Raw genomic sequence first — 24,151 nt, forward strand, 5'->3', positions numbered from 1 at the left:
GCCACACCGAAACGTAGCGCTGTTAACAGACACTGACACAGCCACCGGACCGGAAAGATTTAGAAAGAGGGCATTTCCGCTACACACTAAACACACAGAAAACAAAAATCGCGAGTAGCGGGAAAAAAAGTAGTAATGTTTTGTAGTAATATTGCCAACAAATCTTGAAGCGCCCGCAATACAAAGACAACTCCGCTCGCCGCTATCGTTGTTTTTTATGCCGCTGCTGCCTAATTGCATGCCTTGTTTTTTCCGGTCACATGACAGTGACGGTGCGATGACGTCATCGTCTTACAAGGAAAAGCCGTTTTCACTGTCCAGTTCAGATTTTCCCACTCTGGGACCCGTTTTCAAAAAATACAGTTTCGGGGGACCCAAAACGCTGTTGCCATATGGACGAAACGCCGTAACGGTTAAATACTTTACCGTTTCCACCAAAGAACGTTCCCGTGTGGACAGGACCTAATAATACCAATCATGGCATTTTCCAATTTTCCAATCGGGTGGCAGGACAAACACAACACCTACACACGCAAAGTGGACACTCTCAATGGACCCGTATTGTCGTTTGTTTTTTTAAATTTTATGTTTTATGTTTCTCTCTGCCCCTCTCATCTCTGCTTTTCATTGCTTTTCACCATCTCCCTCCCCATCTCAGTCGCTTTCTCATTATATGCCCGCTTTTTTTTTTTTTTTTACTGTGACCGCTTTTATATCTCTCTGAGTATGGCCCGCCTTCTCTCCCTCCCTCTCTCCCTCCCTCCCACTCCCCGGCTCTTCCCGTCTTTCATCCCGCCAGCTTTCAGCCATTTAACTCACTCAATCTATTCATTTGATTTAGCCTCCACTTTATTCATCACTCATCGTCGGCGCATGTTTCTACACTTTCTCGGCCTCGCCCCATGCAAATGCCATGCAAATGCGGACGCCTGCCTCTGCCGCATTTCAGCCCCTCTGTTCTCTCTCCGGCCTCCTGCCCTCCCGTCGTCAGCGAGGTCTCTCTCCCTTTCTCCTCCCCCACAGACCAGTCGGCGCACGGGCCGGCACAGGCAGAGCTCCTTTAAATATGGAATTCGCCTCAACCCTCTATGTGTCACCCTGAAGGGGCCGCTGCCACGCTGACATGCGGGAGCCTCGCCAGCTGCGGCAGAGGCCTTTGAGAAAATGTGTGAAAAGGGGAGGGTGGGGGTGCAGCAGGAAGAGGATGCATGCGTGTGCACCGCCAGTTTAAAAACCAATAAATCAATAGAGATGAAGACAAAAATAGAAGAGGAGACTGAACCAACGGCGTGTGTTTTGTGTTTCCGTGTGCATATTTGCTTGACAGACAGCGACCCATGAGGAAACACTTTGTTGTCTGTCTTCAGGCAAATTGTGAGAGAAAATCTTATTAGGCTGGGAATACTGCTGCGCAAGTAGAGCAATTAAAGTGTGTTTTGATACTGGATGGCGCTCGACATCTCCCCGCTTTGGTTATAAATTCTCCTTTGTCCGTCTGTCCGCCTCGCTGTCCGTCCCTGGAGTTTCATGGCTTCATCGCACACGGCGTTAACTGGTGTGATGGGAGTCTCGGCTCCTGCGCCTTGTGTGATATCAGTCAGCGAGGTGAGGCATCGGATGGTTTCTTTCGCTCTCGTAATGAGGCAGAAGAGCTGTAACGGTCACCTGTTGACCTGTTGTTCGCCGGGTTTGTGTTCCCACTTCAATACAAACATTTTTAATCTGCCCCCTTTTTTGCGGGAAACAAAATATTTGTGAGTTTGATCATGACAACAGTGGCTTTCGGTCATCGACCTCTAAGACGCTGAATTTCCAGTGGTCACGGATGTTTCTGAACATTGGTATTCTGGCCAGTGTCAGGATTTCCTGTCACTTCCACGAGATATCGGCGTCGGCTTCGCTCGCTTGTGACTCCTGATACAATCAAATTAAAACAACAGGCTAGCCACCCTTTCTCCAGAAAAGAATAGACTCGACTCGAAACAAAGGACCGTGTCTGTCTAGCTGGTAAAAAAATCAAGAGAAAAGTGCTTTAAGTGCTTCAAGTCCCTGCTTTAAATTGCAGTGTCCGCCGCTGTTTTAAATTCACTTACTGATAAGATCGTCTTCTTTTTTTAATTTTATATATCTATATATATATTTTGCAGTCTTATGAGAAAGATGTTAATCTGAAATGCTGCGGAAATAAAAATCAGGTCTGAGACAAAGACAATCTTTCTTTATACTTGATGGGTTTCTATGATCCTGAGTTGGATCATGTCTGACTTGCAGAAGTGGGCTTAAACTAGAAGAACAGAATGCACTACTAGTGATACTACTGCTACTACTACAAATAATAATAGTACAATGCACATTGCTCTGCATCAGAATTGCTTCTGTTATCTCAGCCCGACCCCCACCCCTGCATCCACCTGCAGGCTCTGAGGTGGTGTGTGTTTTCCTCATCACTCCTCTTAATCTCTGTTAACCTATGCTAAAGTGTTCGCTACGTGTGTTTTCTCTTCGGTCCCCATAATGTTAAACTTTCTTCGCCGGACCTCTTCTCTGTGGCTCTAGAGCCTTAATCATATAATTGTCTAATTTCCTCGGTCTGACATACGGTTATGCTCTGATGCCGGCGCCGGAAGAGCTCTCCCCTTCTCTCTGCGCTAATAAAGTCTCTATTTTGAAGAGGTTGGCCCTGGCTCCTCTACGCTCCACTGTCTCCAGGTTACCTTTTACCCTCCTCTCAGATGGTCTCTCCCACTAGATCCCTCTCTCTTTGCCACAATGTTCTAACCCCATCCACATCCCTCCACACAGCAGCTCCTAGCCTCGCTGTTTTTTTTGTTTTTTTTTCCCTTTTGTCCGCTCTACTCTCTCATACCCCCTCTCAGTTTGAATCCAGTGCCTGCGTCGCTCCTTGACATCAAACTACCTTCCCTGGCTTTCATCTAATGTGACTCATCTGTGCTTTTCAGCGTTAATTGTGTCTTACAAACTTAATCATGTGGCACTGGGATAGAAAAACGACTGAATAACTCAGATCACTATATCACACATATAACACACATCAAACACTGTTTCCTTTCCAATAAAATCTACCCTGCGACAGAAAATCGTTACGAGGCGAAACCTTAAACAAAAAAAACCTTGAACAGTATGCAAACTCAACTGTTTAATTTAATTAGTTTTCAGATTTCTTCCCACCACCTATACGGTCGCTGTTAAAAGCTGTACAGGCCAAACTTGCACCAATTTGCCAGCCTGTCTGTTTCAATTCTCCCTAATTGTCTCCTTCTTCCCTCCTACTACTCCTGTGTGTGGTGCATCCTCACTGCTCTGCCATCAAACAGCCGTGCGTGTACAGACACACACGCACACACACACACACACACACACACACACACACACACACGCCCCTACCTCAGCTTCCCCGCCCACCACCACGCACATCTCTCCCAGCGCTTCCCTTCATCCCTCCACGCCTGCACTTTGTTAAACCGCCGTTAGCTGTCCGGATGAGTGTGATGGATGTGCTCGCTATTATTTCCAGCGAAGGTGTGGTCTGTTTTTGCCTGCGGCAGCCCAAAATAGAAACTTCTGGTAGCAACGTTTATTCCCGTCTCTGCATTTTGTGCGCGCACCACCACCCAAGAGCTCTCCGTCTGAGCTCGCCAGCTGAGGACCCCATCAGCAACGGTGGAATGTCGAGGCAAAAATGAGTTGAGGAACTGACGTGCACGTAAATGCTTGTTTTCCACCTAAGCACCTGCTACAAAAAAAAAAAAGATTAAAGGATGTACAAATATTCTTCACAAACCCCTGTGCATTTGAACATTTGAGAACAATATTGTGGGGTCACCAGGGAGAATGTTGTGTTTGTGAGCCAGAGATGGCAGTCAGGGATTTAGGCTCGGCTATTTCGGTCAGTCTTCATTAAAGCCTTTCCAGCTGTGCATTCATCTGTGTTGGCTGTGTGTCTGTGTTTTGGCTTCTTTCTTTTTCTGTTTCCTCTTTTTTTTTTTTTTTTTTTTGATTGTGTCTGTGAAGAGGACAGACTCTGATCCGGCCCCCAAACCTCAAATCCAACCCCATCAAATCCCCGGCCCCTCCCCGCCTGAACGGTGCCCCTCCACATCCAGATTACTGCTCCCACCTGGCTCCCTCCACATCCCCCTGCATCACAGCTATAAGACCAGCCCTTTCCTTCTGACATCTATCAAACATGTGTTGACAGAAAGCTGTGCACTTGCACACACGCACACGCACGCACACAAGACAGACTCTCCCTCCCTCTCTTTGCTGCTCTCTGAAGTGAGCGCAAGCACACCCGCCTGCGCCCATGAAAGCACAAAATCTCTGCTGGATGACGGAGCGGGGGAAAAAAAAGGTTGACAGGGAAATGGTCTGAGGAGACCTAACCTAACAATGTGCGCCCCGCACAGAAAAGACTGTTATTACCAGTTGCACCAAACATATTGGAGCCACACTCAGCGACAGAAAAGGGTGGAACAGAAAACAAATAAATAAACAAGAACGAAAAATTACGTCTTTAATCACATAATTGAAACATTTAAACAAAATGTATAGAGGGGGAAAATAATAATAATAGACATGATTTGACACGAGGAATAAAGAGAGCCACTGAACCCTCTGTAACTAGGACCAGATTAAGATTTAAAGCTAGACTGACCCCTGGTGGTAAGAAAACAAAAGAATTTGAGTTGGGTTCTGTCATATGAAACAGGTGAAAACTTCTAAGGGCAACGTGTTCTGCCTGTGTCGGTTCTCTGCAGCTACTCCGGCTCCCTCCCACAGCCCAGGAACACACATGTTAGGACAGCTGAAAATGTCCATATTTCTCTCTATGTAGACCTGTGATAAATTGGTGACTTGTCCGGGGATGACTGGGAAAGACTCCAGCAGCACTCTGACCCTGAGTGCAGAATAAGTGGTGGTAACGTGCGAGGATGGATGGATGGATGGATGGATGGATGGATGGATGGATGAGTGGGTGGATGGATGGATGGATGGGTGGATGGGTGGAACACTCTAACTGGACAGCCATCGTGTTCCAGGCAGAATCCAAAGTGGGACACACCTCCCTCTCCCAGGGTATTTTCTGTGTCACTCTGCTGCTTACAAAGTTCCCTATATTCGTTGGCTCTCAGGCTCCGACCGCGGCTGACTGGCCATGGCCATTTGAACTCCATCAGACGGAGAGCGCATGGGTCTGCCCTTGAGTCTGCTATCTCAATCATGTGCTGCCACTTACTCAGTCTGTCCGTCACGGCGAACAGAGTCTGACCTCCATAAGGGAAATGCAGGACTCACCATCACTGCAGAAGTTCAGACCGGGTGCATGAAGCACATGAAGTGCAGAGTGGGTTTGCATTAGCAGGTGCTGCTGTCGCATGAGAGCCAATCCTGCAAAAGTCATATATCACTAGTGAAGGTGTAAATGAGATATTTAATTGCTCCCAGACTTCAAAATCCACAGTTAAATATACTCTCACATGGTTGGGCTGCCGTATACTGTCTCCACAAGGTTGAAATGAAGACCTCATAACCCCTCTGGCCTGATGTTCCTCAACAAACGCACGTAGGCCGAGATGAGCCGCACACCTGGCAAAACCGCTTGTGCTGCAAACACATTGACTAAGAACAGCTGTACAAGCAGTCTGGCAATGCAGTCGGCCAGCCCAAACCGAGTGGCCGTCTTTGCACAGCTTCCAAAAACAAACAGAAACAACAGAGCGGTGGCACAGCTCCCAGGTCACCCGTGCATTTTCATATTTAATCCTCCAGTTTTGCTGTGTGCTGCGCAGAGGAGACAGCGAGCCAAATCGCAGAAGCAAAGATCATGGGGGAGGGAGGGATCTGTAGTGCACCCGTGCGATTTAGTGGAAGTTCGCCAAGCTAGCTATTGCGAACTGAGCAGTGGCAAAGAGGATTATGGGAAGTCAAACTCAAAAGAAAAGTCCTGGTTAGCGGATTACTTTAATGTACGTTTACAGAATAACGGAGAAAACAAGTAACGTACAAGTAATTTCCCTCTCAAGGTAGTCTTAAACATGGATGACAACTTTCTTTGGTAAAATGCTTAGTTGCTTGTTAATGCGAGTTGGATATCAGCCAATTACATGGAAGCAGCTCAACACATCAAGGTATGTAGACCTGGTGGAGAAGATAAGCTGAAGTTTAAAGCAAGCCTTGGGGTTGGGGAAGAAAGGGAACTGAAGTGACTCTGAAAGTTGGTGGTAGACGTGCTGCAGGTCAGAGCATTTCACTGCTGAGCTTCTGGGACTTTCATAACCGTCTCCAGGGTTTACAGAGAATGGTCAAAAAAAAGAGAAACTATCCAGTGAGCTGTAGCTGTGTGGAGGAAAATGCCTGGTTGATCGCAGAGGTGAGAAAAGGCAGATTGGTAGAAGACCATAGAAAGAAGACAGGAAGTTGAATAACTAGTGGTTACAACCAATGTCTGTACGTCCTACTTTGAAGCTGTGTACTCACCAGTGACTTTATTAGGTGTCCAGCCCTTGCAAGTTGTTCCTAATAAAGTGGCCTGTGAGTATTTAACTTACAACATTACCATGAGGAAATGAAATGTTTAGTTTGTCTTCTCATTTCAATACCATCTTAATATTATGTTCTGAATGAATGAAATATATTTTGACCTCTAACTGTGATGAAGTAATCAAACTGGATTGTGGCTCATTGACATACTTTTGGAATATATTATTTGTTTACTTGTAGCTATTCAAAGTAAGTCATTAATTTTGTATTATTCAATATTTAAAATGATGAATACAAACAAACCAGAGGATAAATATATGGAAATGGCATGATGGTCTAACAGGCTGAGCACAGTGTGGGTTGTTGATCTGATCCAATGCTGTACGCCATGTCATCTGTGCCAGCTCTCAGAAAATTTATAATGATGGACGATGGTGAGAGACTTCAGAGAGAAAGAGAGATTCCATCTTTTGAATATGATGATGATAAAGACACGTTGGGATAATATGAGGGAAGCAGCCTGAGAAGGAGGACTTCATTCTAAATACGAGACATGACGGTGACGGTGGAAGGTACGCCAACGGCGATAAGTCTTTATGATGGATGGCGGCCATTTGCTCGGTAGGATGTGCCGTGTTGTTGCAGGAAGTTCACAGCTTTATAAACACAATGATATTCATCTATATAAATGTAAACAGCCTGTCACTCAGGCTCAGAGTTTAGAGATCTGAACGAGGATTTTCAGACATGGAGTCTGCCGCCCGCTTTTACAGGATAAACTAAGAAGACACTTAATTGTTTAAAAAAAACAAAAAAAAACAATAGATAATGGAAACAGGTTTTCTTTAAAAAGGAATATTTTTTTCTGTAAATCTCTGTAAGTTCCATTCATGCAAGGAAATAGTTTGGATATGAAAATGCTGAACAGCACATAAGTAGAGGTGATATTGTTATTTCTGAACAGAAACAGTGCTGCTGAGTTAATTCATTGTATTTTGAGTAACTGTTAACTTCAGTGTAAGAACGGAGACAAGGCTGTAAGAACAATATCCTCAGAGATAGAATAAGAATGAACCCGTTCACATTGTATACAGCCTCCTCTTCTGTTCTGTCTGTTTTTTGACAGAAAACTATCCAACAACAAATGACAAGACGGGCTAATTTGCACTTTTTCCCAAAGAGAAACAAATGTTGTGAAAGTCTGACAGCGTTTCCAGTCCAATCTCAGTCGCCTCGCTGCAAACTCTGTGCACTCTACTGAAAGACGGCAAAAATCTTTGTAACAGAAAGTCCTCACTTCTTACCCATTTGCCCCCGTCAACTTGTTTCAAAACAATTCCGCTCGGCAAATAGCATCGCCTTGGAGAGGGGGAGAAATACATCCCTCCATTTAAGGACAACGTGGCAATCTTTATAAAACGGAACCTGCAAATGAAGGTTGTCTGATGATTCTCTTGTGCAGTTCAACACTCGAAGGAGGATAAAAGGATAAAAGAGAAATATAACAAACAAACGAGCTGTTTGGATTTTGCTCTCTCATACCAACGAAAGTCTTTCACTAAATCCATAAATCTTCCCTCTGGTCTTCCTCTCGGCCTCCTGCCAGCCAGTTCCAAGCTATGCATCCTTCCACTGATACTATATTAGTAACCAATACATGTGAGCATAGAGCAGCCTGGCTTCGCTATAATGACAATAATATATTAGAGAAATATTATTGAAGCTTCAGGATTGAACTAGGTAGTCTTACAAGTACTGATGAGAGAGGAGTGCTCTCATTCAACATTGTCTGCATTTAATTAAAACTGAGTGGCCTGATTGCCAGCCTGAGGCCTGAGCCAAGATTGGACTGTGATGCCACTGATAAAGCAGTGTGGCTTTAATATATCCATCAAACAGCCTTATCAAGACAGATGCAACATCTTGTCCTGGGGATATCTCAGTTATTTGTCTCAGAATTATATGATAAATTAGATAGATTGGATGCTAATTCTCTTGGGGTTTTTTCTCCCCAAGTATCTAGACCTGAGTTGTAACGTTGCTCCACTTGTTTTGTTTTTTCAAGGCATACATCTTTCAACATATCTTCCCCTCCCCAACTGCACGTTTGCCACTTTGCACGGCGCTCAGGTTGGCGGTGTGACTTACGTGGTGAAGGCAGGGTTGTACTTCGCTCCGAGGTAGTAGGAGTACAAGTTGAACATGCCGATCATGAAGGCCACGAACACCATGATGAAGATGACCATGAACTTGAAGATATCTTTGACCGTGCGCCCCAGGGAGATCTGCAGCGGGCCGAAGCTCTCGTTGGCCGGCAGGATGTAGGCGATGCGGGAGAAGCTCAGCACCACAGCGATGGCATACAGGCCTTCGGAGATGATCTGTGGGTCGGAGGGGCGCCACTTGATCCTGGCTGCAGCGAAAAAATCCAAGAGATACAAAAGTCCGTGATAGCGTTTGCTTTCCCGTCGGTCTCGAGCTGCTATGGAGACGAACCGCATGGTGTTAGATCAATCAATTGATTTTTTTTTTTTCATTTATTTTTTTACAACTAGTTAGAGTGAACATGGGCTGATCGAAGATGCAGAGCGATGTGTGCATTGAAAGCTTTGCCGCCGGGGCCGAGGTTTATGCCTGCATGGAGGAGACTGCAGAGGATGATGATCAAGGAAAGAAGAAAAAAATTCACATGAAAAGGCGGAGAGACGCAAGACAGCGATGCTGTGTCTGTAAAACCTTGTCTTTAAATGTAGCACTGCGCGACACATGGCTTATTGCACATTTGTATTCACGTTAAACAGTGGCTAGGGCATACATATGTGTGTTTACTGTTCAGATACATGCTCAAAAACTTATAATTGCTATGTTTTCCTTTGCTAATAAGTGTCTGACGATGAGGAACTACATAGGACGTCACAGCCAGTATGAGGAAAAAAATGAAACCTTACAATTAAGTGCAAGTAAATCTTGTGCACTGCGCTTAGCTTTATCTCATCTGTCCTTATCGGTTGCTTGCCAGCAGTTGCGTGTACGAACGAATGTCATTTCTCTTTGACGGCTCTCCCTCGGCTGCATTGGCTGATATTACAGTGAAAAAATGTGAATGTTTTTTTTGACTGCCATGATAAATGAAAACTGCACGACTTGATTACTTACGTACTTAAAATGAACATAACACGTCTTTAGCCGCTATTTAGCTGCCATTTACAAGGAATTATTACACACGGTAATATCACGGTGGAATCTGATGGTACGATGCGTTTTAAAGTGCAACCTCACCTTTAGCTATGTGTATTTTGGGGGAGGGGAGCAGGCAGCAGAAAGATTAGGTGAGCATGAAGAGGGGTTATTGGTAAGAAAAGGGCAGAGGAAATAGGAATACATATGAGAACGAGATGAATGGGCAGCCACAGGATGGTGGAAGAGCAGAGGAGGAAAGGGAAGGATAAGAGGAGGGAGGAAATCAGCAAGACAAGAAAGACATAAATATGGGGACAAAAATAACAAAGTGGTGTTAAAATCAAATTGAGCCTCCTGTTTCTTTTCAGCCGTAAAAGAAACTGATGAAACAAACCCAGCTTTATCTTACAGATGTGTTATGACAGAGTCAGGCCACCAGATGACAGCACTGATGAAGTTACTCTGAACAGACCACTGTAAAAAAAAAAAGACAACCAGGATGCCTGAAGCTTGTTGCCAGCGGCACTGTTTTGATGGGCATAAACATTGCCGGCAGGTTCAGTAAACACGCTACTGTGCCTCACAGGGGCAAGAAGCTGCGTTCAGGTCAGACGGTGGCACATGAAAAAAACACACTCAGGGTGTACGAGCTATTGCATAACCAAAAACGTAAAAACACTCTGGTAGGCGTGTGCAGGTAAATCTCCGTTCCTATTAAAAATCAGCCTCCTATCAATCTTAAACAGGAGAGCGTTCACACAAAAAGATGCACAACTTTTGAAATTCTGCCTATGAGCAAAAGCTGCAAAGAGCACATATTCCATACGGTTATGCACCTTAATAGTTGTCTTAGGTGATTCAGTTTGTCTTTAGAGTTCATATTGATTGATAAATTACATTGTCTTCTTTAGAAACTTTGTTTACACCTACAACAACAGCAACCGTTAAAATGGATAACGAAACAATCTACACAAAGAGACACCAAGCATTTAAAATCTTCTCGACTCCTTGCTATCAAAAAGACACCACAGGAATAAGTTGATCAATAATTAATACAGAGGCCTACTTTGAAAGATTTCAAGGCTACTCACCGAATGTGAAATAGGCAACGTCATCGGGCAGCGAAGCGTTGCTGAGGTCCTGGTCCGTCACGTGCATGTCCACGTACTGCTGAGCTTTGGATGCCTTGAGGAATGCCATGAAGCGCGCCGTGAACGACGCCGCGAAGATGGACAGCATGCCGAAGTCCAGAACGTTCCATAGATGCATGATGTACTCCCGGGGCCCGTCGCTCCAGATCTCTTTACATTCTGACCAAATCATACCTACAGCGTCCACACACACACACATACGCAGAGCAAAGCAAATCATCCATGCATGCCGACAACCAGCGCAGGTGCACAAACACCCTTATCACATTGCTCATTTTAATACCTCGCAAACTGGATGGCGCTTAGAAAATTGGTCAGGCACAGGTGTGAACTGCCTGTGTGTGCATGTTCCTGTAACTATGCTATTGTGGGGACCAAACTCATTTTTCAACCAAGTGAGGACACTTGGACTGGTACCACTTTTCCACACAACTTTAGCTTTGGGTTTTATAATGAAAGCGGAAGTTTGGAGGTGAATTGAGGTGAGGTTCTGGTTCGAGTGAGTGGTTTGGGTGAAGGTGCACAAAATAATGGGAAATAAATCATGTTCTCATAAAGATATAGAGACAACAAATGTGTTTGTGTGCGCTTGTGTTTGTGTGTGTGTGTGTGGAGGAAGAGCAGAGGACAGGAGGCAGCTGAGCTCTGACAGACGCTGCCACAGGCCATGTCACCCCTGTCGCTCTCCATTTGTCTGCACGTTGCCTGCCACACTCTCCTGACTACCGTTTACTTCCTCTATTCTTCCACCTCAGTTTTATCGCCTAGCGATACAATTATTTAAAAATATTTCCCCTAGCACCGCCTACAAGTCCAGGACAACTTTCAGCGCTCACTCCCGCTTATCGGCCAGATTCAGCATGGCCACTACTGCAAGCCAGGCCTGGGCCGCATCCGACCGAGGAAACTTTTATTTGATGTCTGCGAGATAAAACAGAATGGACTCCCAGTGCCGTAACCCTTTCATCCACCTGGTAGGTATGGCGCTGCATTAATCTTTCATCCCGCAACATATCAAAGCACAAAAAAGTAAGGCCGGCTGTAAGATCTCAAGACCCTGACTGGGGTGCCGAGGAGCTGAAAAGTGAAGAAACTTCCCGAGCCTGTTCTTTTGTACACAAATCTGAAAAAAACAAAAACAAAACCTTTGTCGACATATCAAAACGATTGCAGTGAAAACTCAAAACTCATAATGAACTCAAAAAACCCTTCTTCTTTGACCCGTTTTAATGACGATGATCTCATCACGATGCAGATTCTGTTTTGACAGAGCCTGGCTGACATTATAATTGGCTGGAACTGCGCAGTGTCAAACAACCGGCGCGGTGCTGTGAGTGCGGGACGGAGGAGGCGACTCACCCAACACCCACTTCATGATTAACATCTCCGTCCAGGAGAACTGCGTGGTCTTGACCCTGAACACCTGCCGCGGGTGGTCTGTGATGGTCTCGTTGGGCAGGTTCTTAACACCCACGAAGCGGTCGGAGGCGTTGAGGACGAGCAGACCCAGGAAGACGGTGAAGGAGACGGCGTGAGCCACGAACTTCATGAAGGGGCTTCGCAGGATCTGACCAATCTGAAGGTGGGTTGGGGGGGGTGGGGGGTGGAGAGATGAGGTAAGGCAAGCAACACAACAAACTTCAAACTTTTGTTTTTTATTTCCAACCCATTTGGATAAAAAATTTATATATATTTACCCAAATGACAATTTAACTTTGTGCTGTTTAAAGTTAACTTTCTCCAGATAGAGAGAAAAAAATAAATAAATAAATTCAAGTTCTGCTCAACAGCTGATCAATGAGGAAAAAAAAGAGACCGTCAATAGACGCAACAATCCACGGAGTTGGATATGTGAGAAAGAGAAGCAAATTGTTGTAAAAATAAGCACAACACATCCAATCTAATTAAAGGGATTTTTTTTTTTTTTTTTTTAGATAATTCTGCACAAAATATCGTGAAGGTACAGTAGAGCCCATTCATTTACGTGGAGGCTTTGCTCAAAACTCTCCCCTCCCACCGGGCACGGATACCATTGTGATCGCAACATTTGCGTGGCGGGTCACCTAAACCCGCTGTGTCCAATATTAACTATCGGCAGGATATCGCGACTCTCTGCATGGACACTAACAAGTCGGATTCAGTAGCTGCTCACCACGCTACACACCTGAACCATGAGACCAAAGTGGCTGTTAAGGAAACCTTGACCGTGCAAACCTTCCCAGAGCCTCTCTTCTGCCGCTGCCGCCGGTCCGCCGCCTCCAGCATTTGGTGCCTCTCCAGCGCTGATAAGGCCGATCGGTTTCACCTCCTCTCACCCCCTCCCCCAACTTAAATCAGGTGGTCGTCCCAGATCCGGCCTACCGATGTGTGACGACTGTGAACCCCGCAGGGATTCTCCTTATTCTTCCATTGGTATGTCGGTGGCGCCAGCTGAACTTCTCTCCTCTGATTCGAGCAGCGCGCTGATCGAATCAAAGAGAGGATTGCAACCAAGCACAATCCCATTTTCGACCATCCCAGCACATCTGCCTACCGTGGGGAATCATTCATGCCGTGCGGCGTGTTTGCGCATTTAATCCACTCCTTGCCCAGTAATTGCTCGTCTACATTATATGAGACACTGTTGTCAAACCGCAGATTACTTTCCAGATTTACTTAAGTGTAGTAAAACTAGCATTATCGGTTCCAGTTGCTAATGTTCCATCTCTTCATTTGAATGTGATAAAAGCATTCTTAATTGCCATTGTGATATTTGTATAGCTTAAAATTCAAATGACTCTTTGTATCTTTATTAAAGAGGGCATATATCAGGGTACCAAATTAGTTTTGAAATAATTGTGACTTGATACTTTAAGTAACAACTGGATATTTTCAGGCAAAAATTCATAGAACATTAGCATTGTGCGTTGCGTCAGTGTATTTCAAATCTTTTTTGTTCCTTCCGTGATACTGTGTGTGGGTTCCCTGCACGTTTTCTCTCCTCTTCTGACTTTGTCCTCTATTACCAAGGCATTGCTATGTTAGGATCCCATGGTAAGGGGTTTTGTTTTTACCATGGCAGAAGGGACTGGCAGCTGATGGCGGGATCTCGCGCGGAAGTAGTGTTGCCAGTTTCCTATCAATATGTTGAGGCGCTCTAATTTATTTCCAAACCTCCTGACGAAGGTGAACTTGAGAGGCCGATCTTATCCTCCTATTCCCCGCCTTCTCTTTCTCCTCCCTGTCTGTTCTTTGCCACGCCGCAAATTGCGTTGCTGTGCTGACACTTTGACAAACTGGAAATTGACTTTGTGCATTCTGTTCTTCTTCTCCTTCTCCTTGATAAACAGTAAACACAGGCTCATCTGCATTCTGTGGCCATTCTGCTGCAACCTACTTGAAGGGTTTAATTTTGTGTGGTTCTTCTCTTTCTAATCGCTGCCTTTGATGCCTTGATTTAACCTGCCTGCTACACATCTGAGGGCTGTTTAATCTTCCTTGACAGTCTGTATGTTCTTTCTGCAGAGCCGCCCTTCGCCCTTCCCACAAATTCCCGTTCTATTCTTTGCTTTGACATGTTCGATTTCAGCATAATAGGCTTGTGATAATATCGGGCAACAGGATATTGTGTTTACTTTGAGTTTTGCTTGCATTAAGTTGTGACTGGTGGTCATACCGCAGTTCAGCCTGGCCTCAATTAAAAACCCTTTATTCGGCTTCACTGTCGCTGATAAAGGAGATCTAATATTTGATATGGGGAACAGTTTTGTTATTCCATCTTCTATCGGCAGGCCAGAGATTACTTTAAAGATACTGAGTAACGTAGCCATTAGCCTTTATGCACATATCTTTTGTCCATTTTCTGCTGTCTTTTTCCCGCACCTTTTAAGGAATTTAAAATCATAATTTAAGTGTTTATCGTGGAGAAATTACTCTTTGAGTTTACCATTTTTATATGGAGCCATGGGGGACAAAACAAAACACTGCAATCAGGTGTCTCATTATTTCTGAGTAACAGAAACAATCAATATCTTCTTCATATCTCTCTGTCACTAAGAGGGTGAAATAAAATATAAGGATGGGGACAGCAACAGAGGAGATGGAATGAAATTGCATGATTAATGCCAGGTGTGGGAAAGACGCTGTATAATTAATTACAACAGCGTAGTGGAAGTTCTTCTCTGCGGCCTGCATCTGCTATGATCTGCGCTTTCCCTTCATCTTTATTTACTTGGTTATACAATCAATTTTTAATCTACCATTTAGTTTCTGTCCATTTGTCAATATTAAAGCCTGATTTGTTTGCACAGTCTTTGGTCCAGTCCACTCAGATGCATCACAGAATAGCAGACTGCAGCATGCAGGCTTTCCGGTCAGGGGATTAATAATCACATTCAGCCCTATACACGTGAGTTCACGTGTATACACAGGTAGTGTTTTTCCTTTTTTTTTTGGTAATGCAAAGCAGTCCCTGTGGCTCTTTCTCATCCTCTCACATGACTCAAATCCGCCTCCTTCTCCCGCTCTGTGTCCTTAAAGCGGCTAATTAAAAGGAGCCACACCTGACACCGAACCCTCATCTCCTCAACTGCTTTCTGGATACAGCATAGCTTGTCTGCACAAAGTTATAGACACAACACTTGACAGCCAAGAGGAGGATTATACTGCCTGATGAGCAGATTTGTGCACGGCTCATCTGTGGGGGCGCGCGCGTGTGACTTTGACCTCTGATGTACCGTGTCTCTAAGCAGACTGTAATTTGCATAATGTAGTATTTACCAAATGTGGGCCAAGTGCTCTTTAATCAAATAGTGACTGTACAGTGTTGTTTGAATTATTATTGAAATATGTAACTCACTTTATGATTACCTATTCTGTTGATTCATCCTTTGAGATTTATTATAAACTGATGAACTAATTGGTAAAATCAGAATTGATGTATTTATACATAACATATTTACATTTTTCATATAAAACTGTCTTTTATAAATATGACAGAATGCAGTGAGGAGTTAATTTGCAGTAGAGATGTCAAATATTTTAATGTTTTTCTTGCAAGCACTGCAGTAGGACAGTGTGTGTATGGTGTTGAGCTTAAAACATAGTTTGCAGGTGCAGGTGGTGAGGATGAAACAGTAATACTATTGAACACTAGCTCTAGGGTTGAGTCAGTCACTGAATCTCTGGTGTCCTGAAACGGCCTTTGTGTGCAGAATAAACCCCCCGATTTTGATAACATGGATTTATCATCATGCCCCAGGAGGCACAGAAAATAAATTTTATGTTCCGGTCTGTAATCACCCACCACTTGGTGGCAAACGTATTAGGCTGTGATAACGCTTTGCGGCTCATCAACAAATCAGAGGTTTGTGATTGTTTGCCATGTTTGGTTTTTATTTACTAGACCACAAAAAAATGCCCTACCTTGCTGCATGGCACTATCCAGTAAGCAACGGCCAGGAAGGGCAGGCCGACAGTGACCCCCAGCACCGTCCAGCACTTCACTCCAACCGACTGTTGCCTCAGTCCTGGCAGGTTCTCGTACCAGATAGTGAGCAGCTGCTGCTGACAATTAGGATGGGCAACAAACTGGGGAAACAGAAATAAAAACACAATTAGTCCACCTTTTAAGCGATCATTCCTGTTTACTTTTATTACTGAACTTTAAATCAAATTGTGCAGAGAGGAATAACATTTTTTATGCTTGTATGTAGCAGCAAGATGAATTTAGTTCTCAATCTCTGAACAAGCTCAAAATGTATCTAATATAACAACACATCCTCAACCAAGGTGTTTTGTTTTTTTCCACGAAGGAGCTTGCGGTGCGCCTCTTTGTATCTAAATTCCGGGAAGCCCCAGTCACTGAGGAGCCACGCTGTTTTTCTATTTAAAGCAAACCTGTTGTGCATTCATTAAAATCAATACATATCGCTCAGCAAGTCGTCGTGTTTTCAGCTCATTCAACATATCAACGGGCCGGCCGCAATGATCAAAACTGAGCGCTGGCACAAAAGAAGCATTCGGATGTGCTGCTGAAGCACACTGTCCTCATTAGATAAGGCGAGCGTGCGTTGAAGGCCATGATTAATTAAAGTGAGCACCGGTCCGATGAGGAGGGAGACGATGGATGTTTTTGTTCCAGCTGGAGGAAGGATGCGGATGTGGAGCGATCGATGCACGGCAGGCGGTCAAGCGGTGTATCTTCCAACTCCGTCAATTGTTTATTTGTTTGCATATCTGCTCACGGCCGACGATCACCCCCACCCCCGACTGCGTCGCTCTTCCATCATTTTTCCCCCTCTTTCCTTTCCTCTCCAGGATAAATGTCACCGGCCCTCCTTCCAATCGGTATTAGTCATCACATAAAGCGAGCATTCATCTCGGCTGATGCAAAACAATCCATCAATGCCGTCTGCCAATCGAAAACATGCTAACATTTCTGTGCCCTCAATCATTTCTCTGTTGGGGAAGGATCACCGCACGCAGCAAAAATAAGCCGTCCACTAAATCAAAGTTGAAATAGTTTCCCGGTTGGTGCTCGCTGACCAGTCCATCAACCCGCTGACCCGAGACGTTAACCCCGCCCCGGTTCTTCAACAGCGAACCGCAACTCCATCAGATTTCCCGCTGCAATTTATTCCTCCTACGCTTCTCTTTGTAATTAGCCCTTAGACTGTTGGCAACACTCTTACACGGGGCAAAATGACAGCTCAAATAAGCTGTGCACAACACACACACACACACAGAGGCTAGTGCTAATTAAAGAAGACGTGTGGGAAGACAAGGTGTGTGTATGTCTCTCTGTTTGTGTTTGTGTATAGAAAGGATTTAGATGTGACATTTGTAATAGTAACCTTGTCCAGCACATGTGAAAGCTCCTAGATACAGGATCAGTATGATGTTTACACAGACTAAAGAAAAAAGAAATCAGTATACGCACAGAATTAGTGGCAAGCGCAGGAGCAGATCGAATGGAAAGGCCAAAACAAATCACTGCAGTGGCACACTCATGATTTCTAGGGCCTGCTTTGCCTGCCCATTACAGTTTTTCGTAAAATAAAAGCGATATTTCTAAAATTTCAACAAAGTACAATTTGCAGATGTTTTCATTGAATGGTATAAAGCGCATAAGCAGCAATTTCATAAAAACCTTTTTCGGTTTTTCGAGGTTTTTCGAAGTTTCCGTGTTTCCATTCCCAGTTTTTTATTGCGATATTTAGGGTTTGCACAACTCCAGGGGTAATGGAAAAGCAGCTATTGACTGCAACTTAAGCACCTTCACCTTTTTGTCACACCATGCAGATTGATACTTGCTCTTAAAGTGAAGAGGACTTGTCTAGGTGGGTTGAGGAAAGATCGATACCACCAAATTTAGTCTTGCGTGTTTAGCTGCATAAACAAAGACAGTTCTTCCTGAAAGTAACAAAGATCTCTCACACCATAATAACAATGGCTGCTCAATCATTTCCTGGTCGCCTCACCTTCTTGACTTCGTACTTGATGGCCAGCTTGATGCGGCTGAGGCAGGGTCTGTTGTAGGGGCTCGGAGGACACTGGTCGACGTCGCCGTTCAGTATGGCCTCCACCTCCTCTGTGTTTCGACAGAGGTCCAGCACGCCCACAACAAAGTCCTTACACTGCATAGACAGCTTACGGTAGTCATTCTGCATGAGTGAGTAAGGAGGGGGAAGGGTCACAAGAGAAACAGCACAGGGAGAAGAGTTGAGTCAAACAGGAAAAGTAAACTTAGAAAAACAACAATATGACTTAAACTGTGCGTTTGGATGAGGCTTTGGTTCCCACCTAAAAACTCTGAGGAATTTTAGAAATAGAAATAAATGAAATCATGTTTTTAAACTGCATTATGTCTTTAGTGATCACTTTTAAACAAGAATCCCTTAATTTTGTCACTTGAATAATTCAATTGATATCTTGTTTGCAATTACGGTACATTAGGGAATTGATCTTTTTTTTTTTAATCAATAATCTCATTATTGGTGGTGTTATAAGATCCTATTTTAATATATACTAGAACTGACAATTTCTAAAATGTGGACCAATAGTTTGTCATTTGAGAAACAATCCCTACTAAATCACCATGTCTCAGTAATGAAGAAAAGTTGTGGGTTTCCTCCATTTTAATAGAGACGCTTCATGATTAAACACTCTTCAGAATACTTAAATCATTGTCTCAAAATTTTGTTCAAGTCGTGCAATATTGCAAACACGTTACAGACCCGAGGAATTCTCAGAGGTTCATTAATTCCTGGTAGGATGCTCATTTTTCTTGTCTGCAGCCTCTGACTCAGGGGCAAAGGCATGAATGAGAAAATGAGTCTTAGCTATTTGATGGCTTTTCATTAAAATATTAATGTTCACTTTTTAGATACTTTTTTCACTATATTCCTCCTCCCCCTTGGCGGTTTAGATAATGACGCCAATCGCTATCTGCAAATTGTAAGCTGAACTCTCGTCACTCAGTCTCATTTGGCATTTGTGGGCAGAAAGAAAAGGGAAAGGTGCTTTAGCTTAAGGCTGTCCAGTGAAGAAATCCACAGGCTTGTGTTTCTTTTTCTTTACAAGGCACCAGGATAAATTTCTCAGGCAATAATTCTTGGATCTTAAGATATGTCTCGACATTTTTAGTGCATCTTGAAAATTTGACCATAATCCGAAGTGTGGAGTTGGTGCCTCGGGGGCTGAGATAAAGGGTTTGAATGTGAGATTTCAAGAAATGAAGACAGAGCGCTAACGCTGCGCTTCAGCCGTCATCCATCTCTTTGTTTTGCTTCTTCTTCTCACACATTTCCACCAAGAAACTTTCTTTCACCCAGCCACCGTGGCTTTCCTCGGGGCTGCCTGCTCGCCGCGTGTGTCTGTCTGGAAGCCAATATGGGAAACTGATGGGCTGCCAAGAAAAGATGTTTAAGATAAATGTAAGACTGTTAGCGAGTCCAGATACGCCCTGAGCACTTCTCACATGAACAGCCAACATGCATCACTCGCAGCTCTGTCATCTCTGCACAGTAGCAGCACCAGAGTGTGTGTGTGTGAGGGGGATGGTGCTTGTACTGGGTGTGCATGAGAGTGAATTTTTATGCATAGGCTGTTCCCTCCTCATTATCTTGCCTATGCCTATTGATTATGCAGTACAGTAGAGAAAAGGAATATTGGCCAATGAATGAGTTGCAGGCAAATAGAATTATGACCTTTTTAATTGAAATGAGAATAATTTGGGTGTATTATTATTATTATTATTATTTATTTATTTAATTTTTTCCCAACTATTCCCACTTCTATATGTAGAAGTAGGAATACACTCATATAGATGAGTGGATTCAAGGCTAGCTATTTTGGACAACTGAAAGAACATGACATTAAAAGTGACATGGCAGATAAAAGGTTTTATTAATCGTTAGTTGACTTTATCGATCGATTAATGATTAATTGATAAGTAGCGATCTTTCCTGAGAACCTAAATTTCACAATGACAAATGTGTAAGGAACACATTATTTAACCCTTAAATAATGTTGAGGGTCCAATGTGACCCATTTTTACATTACAGAACAATAAAAACATTTATCCTCTGACTTTAAATTGACTTGTAATGGGCCACATTTCAACTTTTTTTTTTTTAGCTGTTTAAAAGTAACTTGTTCTAGGTATGTTATGACCATTACAGTATCTGGTGATTACCATTGAAATAGTGCAAATGTGCATGCTGTTATAATTAAGCAGGCTGACTTTCCAAATTTTCAAGGGGACCATTGAAGGCATTTGAGGTTTTTTATTTGTATTTCAACCAAATAAGAGGAGTGATGTGAGGAAGAGACCTAAAGTAAAAAAAAAAAAAAAAAAAGGTAAGGAGAAGGGGGGTGGTAATGAGATGATAATGAGACAGATGAGCTTCAACACAAAGCTGCTCCCTCAGGTGAGGGCTTCTCATTAACTTGTCCAGAGACGTGACACAGAGTGACAAGCAGTGAGGCTGAAGGACAAACACCACGTCTGTCAGGAAGATTAAGGAGCGGAATAATGAAAGTAGGACAAAAACATGGGGGCTGGGGAGTTTCCACGGGTCCCAGCGAGAGAAAGATCCAAAAATGACAGAAGTCACAGATGTCTTCTTACTGCAAAGTGGCAAAATGATGGACTGATTTCAGCTTGTGCTTTTTTCTTTTTCACTTCTGTGAGTGTTGAGCCCCTTGGATTTTTCACTTTCACTCATACCAAAGATTTTTTTTTAATGTCTTTTTAATATTTCAAAGACGTTGAGGAAAGAGAAAGAAATATTGTGATTGTCATTGTCAGACATTACATTATGCAATAGTCACAGAAGTAGTGCTCCTTTTAAGCTGACATGAGTCATGTTGAAATTTGACAGCAAATGCAGGCGAGAAGTTGGTGCAGACCACTATTTATTCTGTGTGGATTGGATTTATATAGCACTTTTCTAGGTACTCAAAGCACTTTACATTGGACCCATTATTCATTCACACCACATTCACACTGGTGATGGTAAGCTAAAGGCGTAGCAACAGCTGACTGGCTACCAATCTGCACCAACCGGCCCCTCTGACCACCACCAACATTCACTCACATTCATACAAGACAATGTGGGTAAAGTGTCTTGCCCAAGCATACAATGGCAGGGACTGAGATGGAGTGGGATTTGTCCAATGACCAATAGGTCACTGGACAACCCGCTCTACCTCCTGAGCTACAGTCGCCTGGTTAGTTCAGTGTCCTGATACTGCACAGCAGCATTCCATTTCTAATGGATGTAGTCCATAAAAAGAAAAATCAATTGATATGAGGAGAGTAAAATAGAGCAGCGGGCTAACAGCTGCTGCTCCTTCAGAATGGATGCCAGTGTTTGTACACATGCTGATGTAGCATTTTGTGCTTTGTTTTTCTGTGTGTAAAGAGAAGGACCCTCCGGGCGTAGTGACCTTAGAATGCAACTCTCTGTTTAAGCAGTGATCACCGTGCTATCCACCTGCCTCTTAGAGCATCAATAAAAGTCAATTTCAAACATGCACACACGCATGCACACGCATAAGCATGTATGCACGCATAATAGAAGAGTGTGTCTACTCTTCTTTGTAAAAGATTTGTTTATTTATCATATGATTTTTTAATTTTGCTTCCCAAATTTACAGTAAAAGGCTAAAAACACATGTTTTATGTTCAGCTTTATCCTTTGCAACTTCTTTTTCACCACAAGCTCAGGACAAACTGAGTTGGCAATGGGGTCATTTTAAAAAGTAAGTATTGTTTTGAGTGCAGTTGAAGCCCCATTCACACAAAAAAAACTGAAAGTTGGTGCAAACTTATCGTGGAGCACATCTGCCAATTTCACAAGTGGAAGAAATTTCAGAAAACACCAAAGCTGTTTGTGGTTTCCCACTACAAAATAACTGGCTTAGATAAAAGTTCAAATGAAAAATTCAAATTCATCATTAAAATATCCAGAGAAATCAACATACTAATGGATATAAAAAAAAACAGTAGAAGTTGATTAAAACAGAAGCAGCCTCACCTTAAACTCTGTCTCGATGTTGGCCAGCCTCGCGAGCTCGTTGCTGAGCTCCAGCGCCGTCAGCACGGGGTCCTCGCTGCTCAGCGACAGGTAAGCCGGGCTCGCCAGACCCTTGTAGGCGTTCATCCTGGAGCGGGAGTGACTGAACGAGTCCTTCTTCTGCTTCTCCACGCACTCCAAGCACTTGCAGAAGTAGTCGTGCGGCCTCTCGATGCGGGCGCCCTTGGTCAGCAGGATGTGCACGATCTCGTACTCCTGGCAGTGCGCCGCCAGGGTGATGGGCGTGACGTCGTGGGAGAAGCGCGTCCCGTCCTCGTCGTAGGCGTAAAAGTCATCGTCGCGCATCTCTTGCTCCAGGGGGCTCAGGGCCAGCCGGAGACCTCCTCCGAAGGCGGGGTGGGCCAGAATGGCTTCGACGATTCGAACGTAGCCCTTGGAGATGGCCAGCAGCAGGCCGTCGCCTATCCGAGACAGGCCGTCCTTCTTCAGGAGCAGTTCCGTCACCTCCAGGTGCTCGTTGCCCACGGCCAGCTGCAGAGCGTTCTGACCCATGTAGTCCACGCAGTTGAAGTTGAGGGTTTTGGATTCCTCCAGCATCTTGCGCACCACGGGAATGTTCCCGTACTCGGCGGCGTCCATGAAGCGCTCTTCTTCTGCGGTGAGCGGCGAGCCGCGCTCGTTGAACATGTAGGCCGGGCCCCGCACTGCCTGGCGCCGCCCCTTTTCCCTCAGCGTAGTGTGCCGCCGATGCATGGCTTCCACCCTGGAGGCAGAACGGAGGAGAGGAGTTGGAAGGTGCAGCGTGTGGAAGGAGGTGCAGTGGAACAGACGGAGGTAAGACGAAGGGTCGTTAGTTTCATGCAAGCAACAAGCATTAAGGCGGGCGTGGTCATTACTATCCCCTAATAAAAAAAAAAAAGGCCTTTCCCCCAAATGAGACCACGTATGAACGAGCAGCAGCTTCTCTCCCCGACCATCACGATGCTGTTCTGCCCGGATATGACTGACGTATTATCCGACTCCCTGCAGATCAATGAGCCGTTCCCAGGGTCAAAGCTCAAGGTATCAACACCCCATGTTTAGTAGGCCTCGACTGGCAGCTTAAAGGTGAACCTGTCACCTTAATTGGCCTGGGGGTGACGGATTAACGCAGCGGGTGTGTGGTCGTCCCGAGTCCAACGGTGAATCTCCGGTATTAGGATGCAAACATGAGCAATTCTCAGCAGGGATTAGTTTTCCTTGTGACACAGACCATCGGTTAACACCCATTTTGTCACTTACATTCGCAGCCAGGGCGCAGCACTGAACTACTGACCCCTGCAAAAAGCCATTAAGCCGCAGTTGCTATACGTCCAGTTCCGGTATGTTTTTCGCAGATGCCCACAATGACTGCATGAGTCGGAGAGAATCATGCTTCCCATAACAGCAGTGAGCCAAAGACGGGAAGAGTCCTCATCAGTGGCAGAGTGGAAGATGAGATTAAGGACGCGACAAGGCTTTCAAATGAAAAATGAGAAAAGGAAATTATGTGCATGTGGTGTTGATGAGAAATTTACCCAGTGCGTTGGAGCTTGGCAGGGTAAAATCTTGGGCCTGACGTTTCACTTAGGAAAATGTGAACATGACAAGCATATATTGTGCTTCAATGATTTCTAATTCTCTTGTTGTATTATCAAGGACACTTTTAATGGTATGTGGGCCTGTTTTATTATGCAGGTATTAAGGACACTGTTTCAAATTATTTTGTGGATATCCAACAGGATGTGTCTACCACGCTTAAACCAAGAGGTGGGAATG

General features: G+C 44.3%; 1 protein-coding gene across 1 annotated transcript in view; it reads right to left on the minus strand.

Annotated features, from left to right (window-relative positions):
- Positions 1-24,151, minus strand: part of trpc7b (transient receptor potential cation channel, subfamily C, member 7b) — a 41,075-nt gene that overhangs the window by 12,265 nt on the left and 4,659 nt on the right. Inside the window, exons 2-7 of the mRNA XM_076046833.1 lie at positions 22,355-23,117; positions 18,293-18,475; positions 16,236-16,400; positions 12,192-12,408; positions 10,773-11,006; positions 8,650-8,914 (exon numbers count right to left, since the gene is read on the minus strand). Coding sequence (XP_075902948.1) covers positions 8,650-8,914; positions 10,773-11,006; positions 12,192-12,408; positions 16,236-16,400; positions 18,293-18,475; positions 22,355-23,117 — 1,827 coding nt within the window. The remainder of the gene's footprint in view (positions 1-8,649; positions 8,915-10,772; positions 11,007-12,191; positions 12,409-16,235; positions 16,401-18,292; positions 18,476-22,354; positions 23,118-24,151) is intronic.

The sequence above is a fragment of the Nelusetta ayraudi genome, unplaced genomic scaffold, assembly GCF_046127955.1.
Source record: "Nelusetta ayraudi isolate G7.1 ecotype Tasmania unplaced genomic scaffold, CSIRO-AGI_Nayr_v1 ptg000090l, whole genome shotgun sequence".
NCBI lineage: Eukaryota > Metazoa > Chordata > Actinopteri > Tetraodontiformes > Monacanthidae > Nelusetta > Nelusetta ayraudi.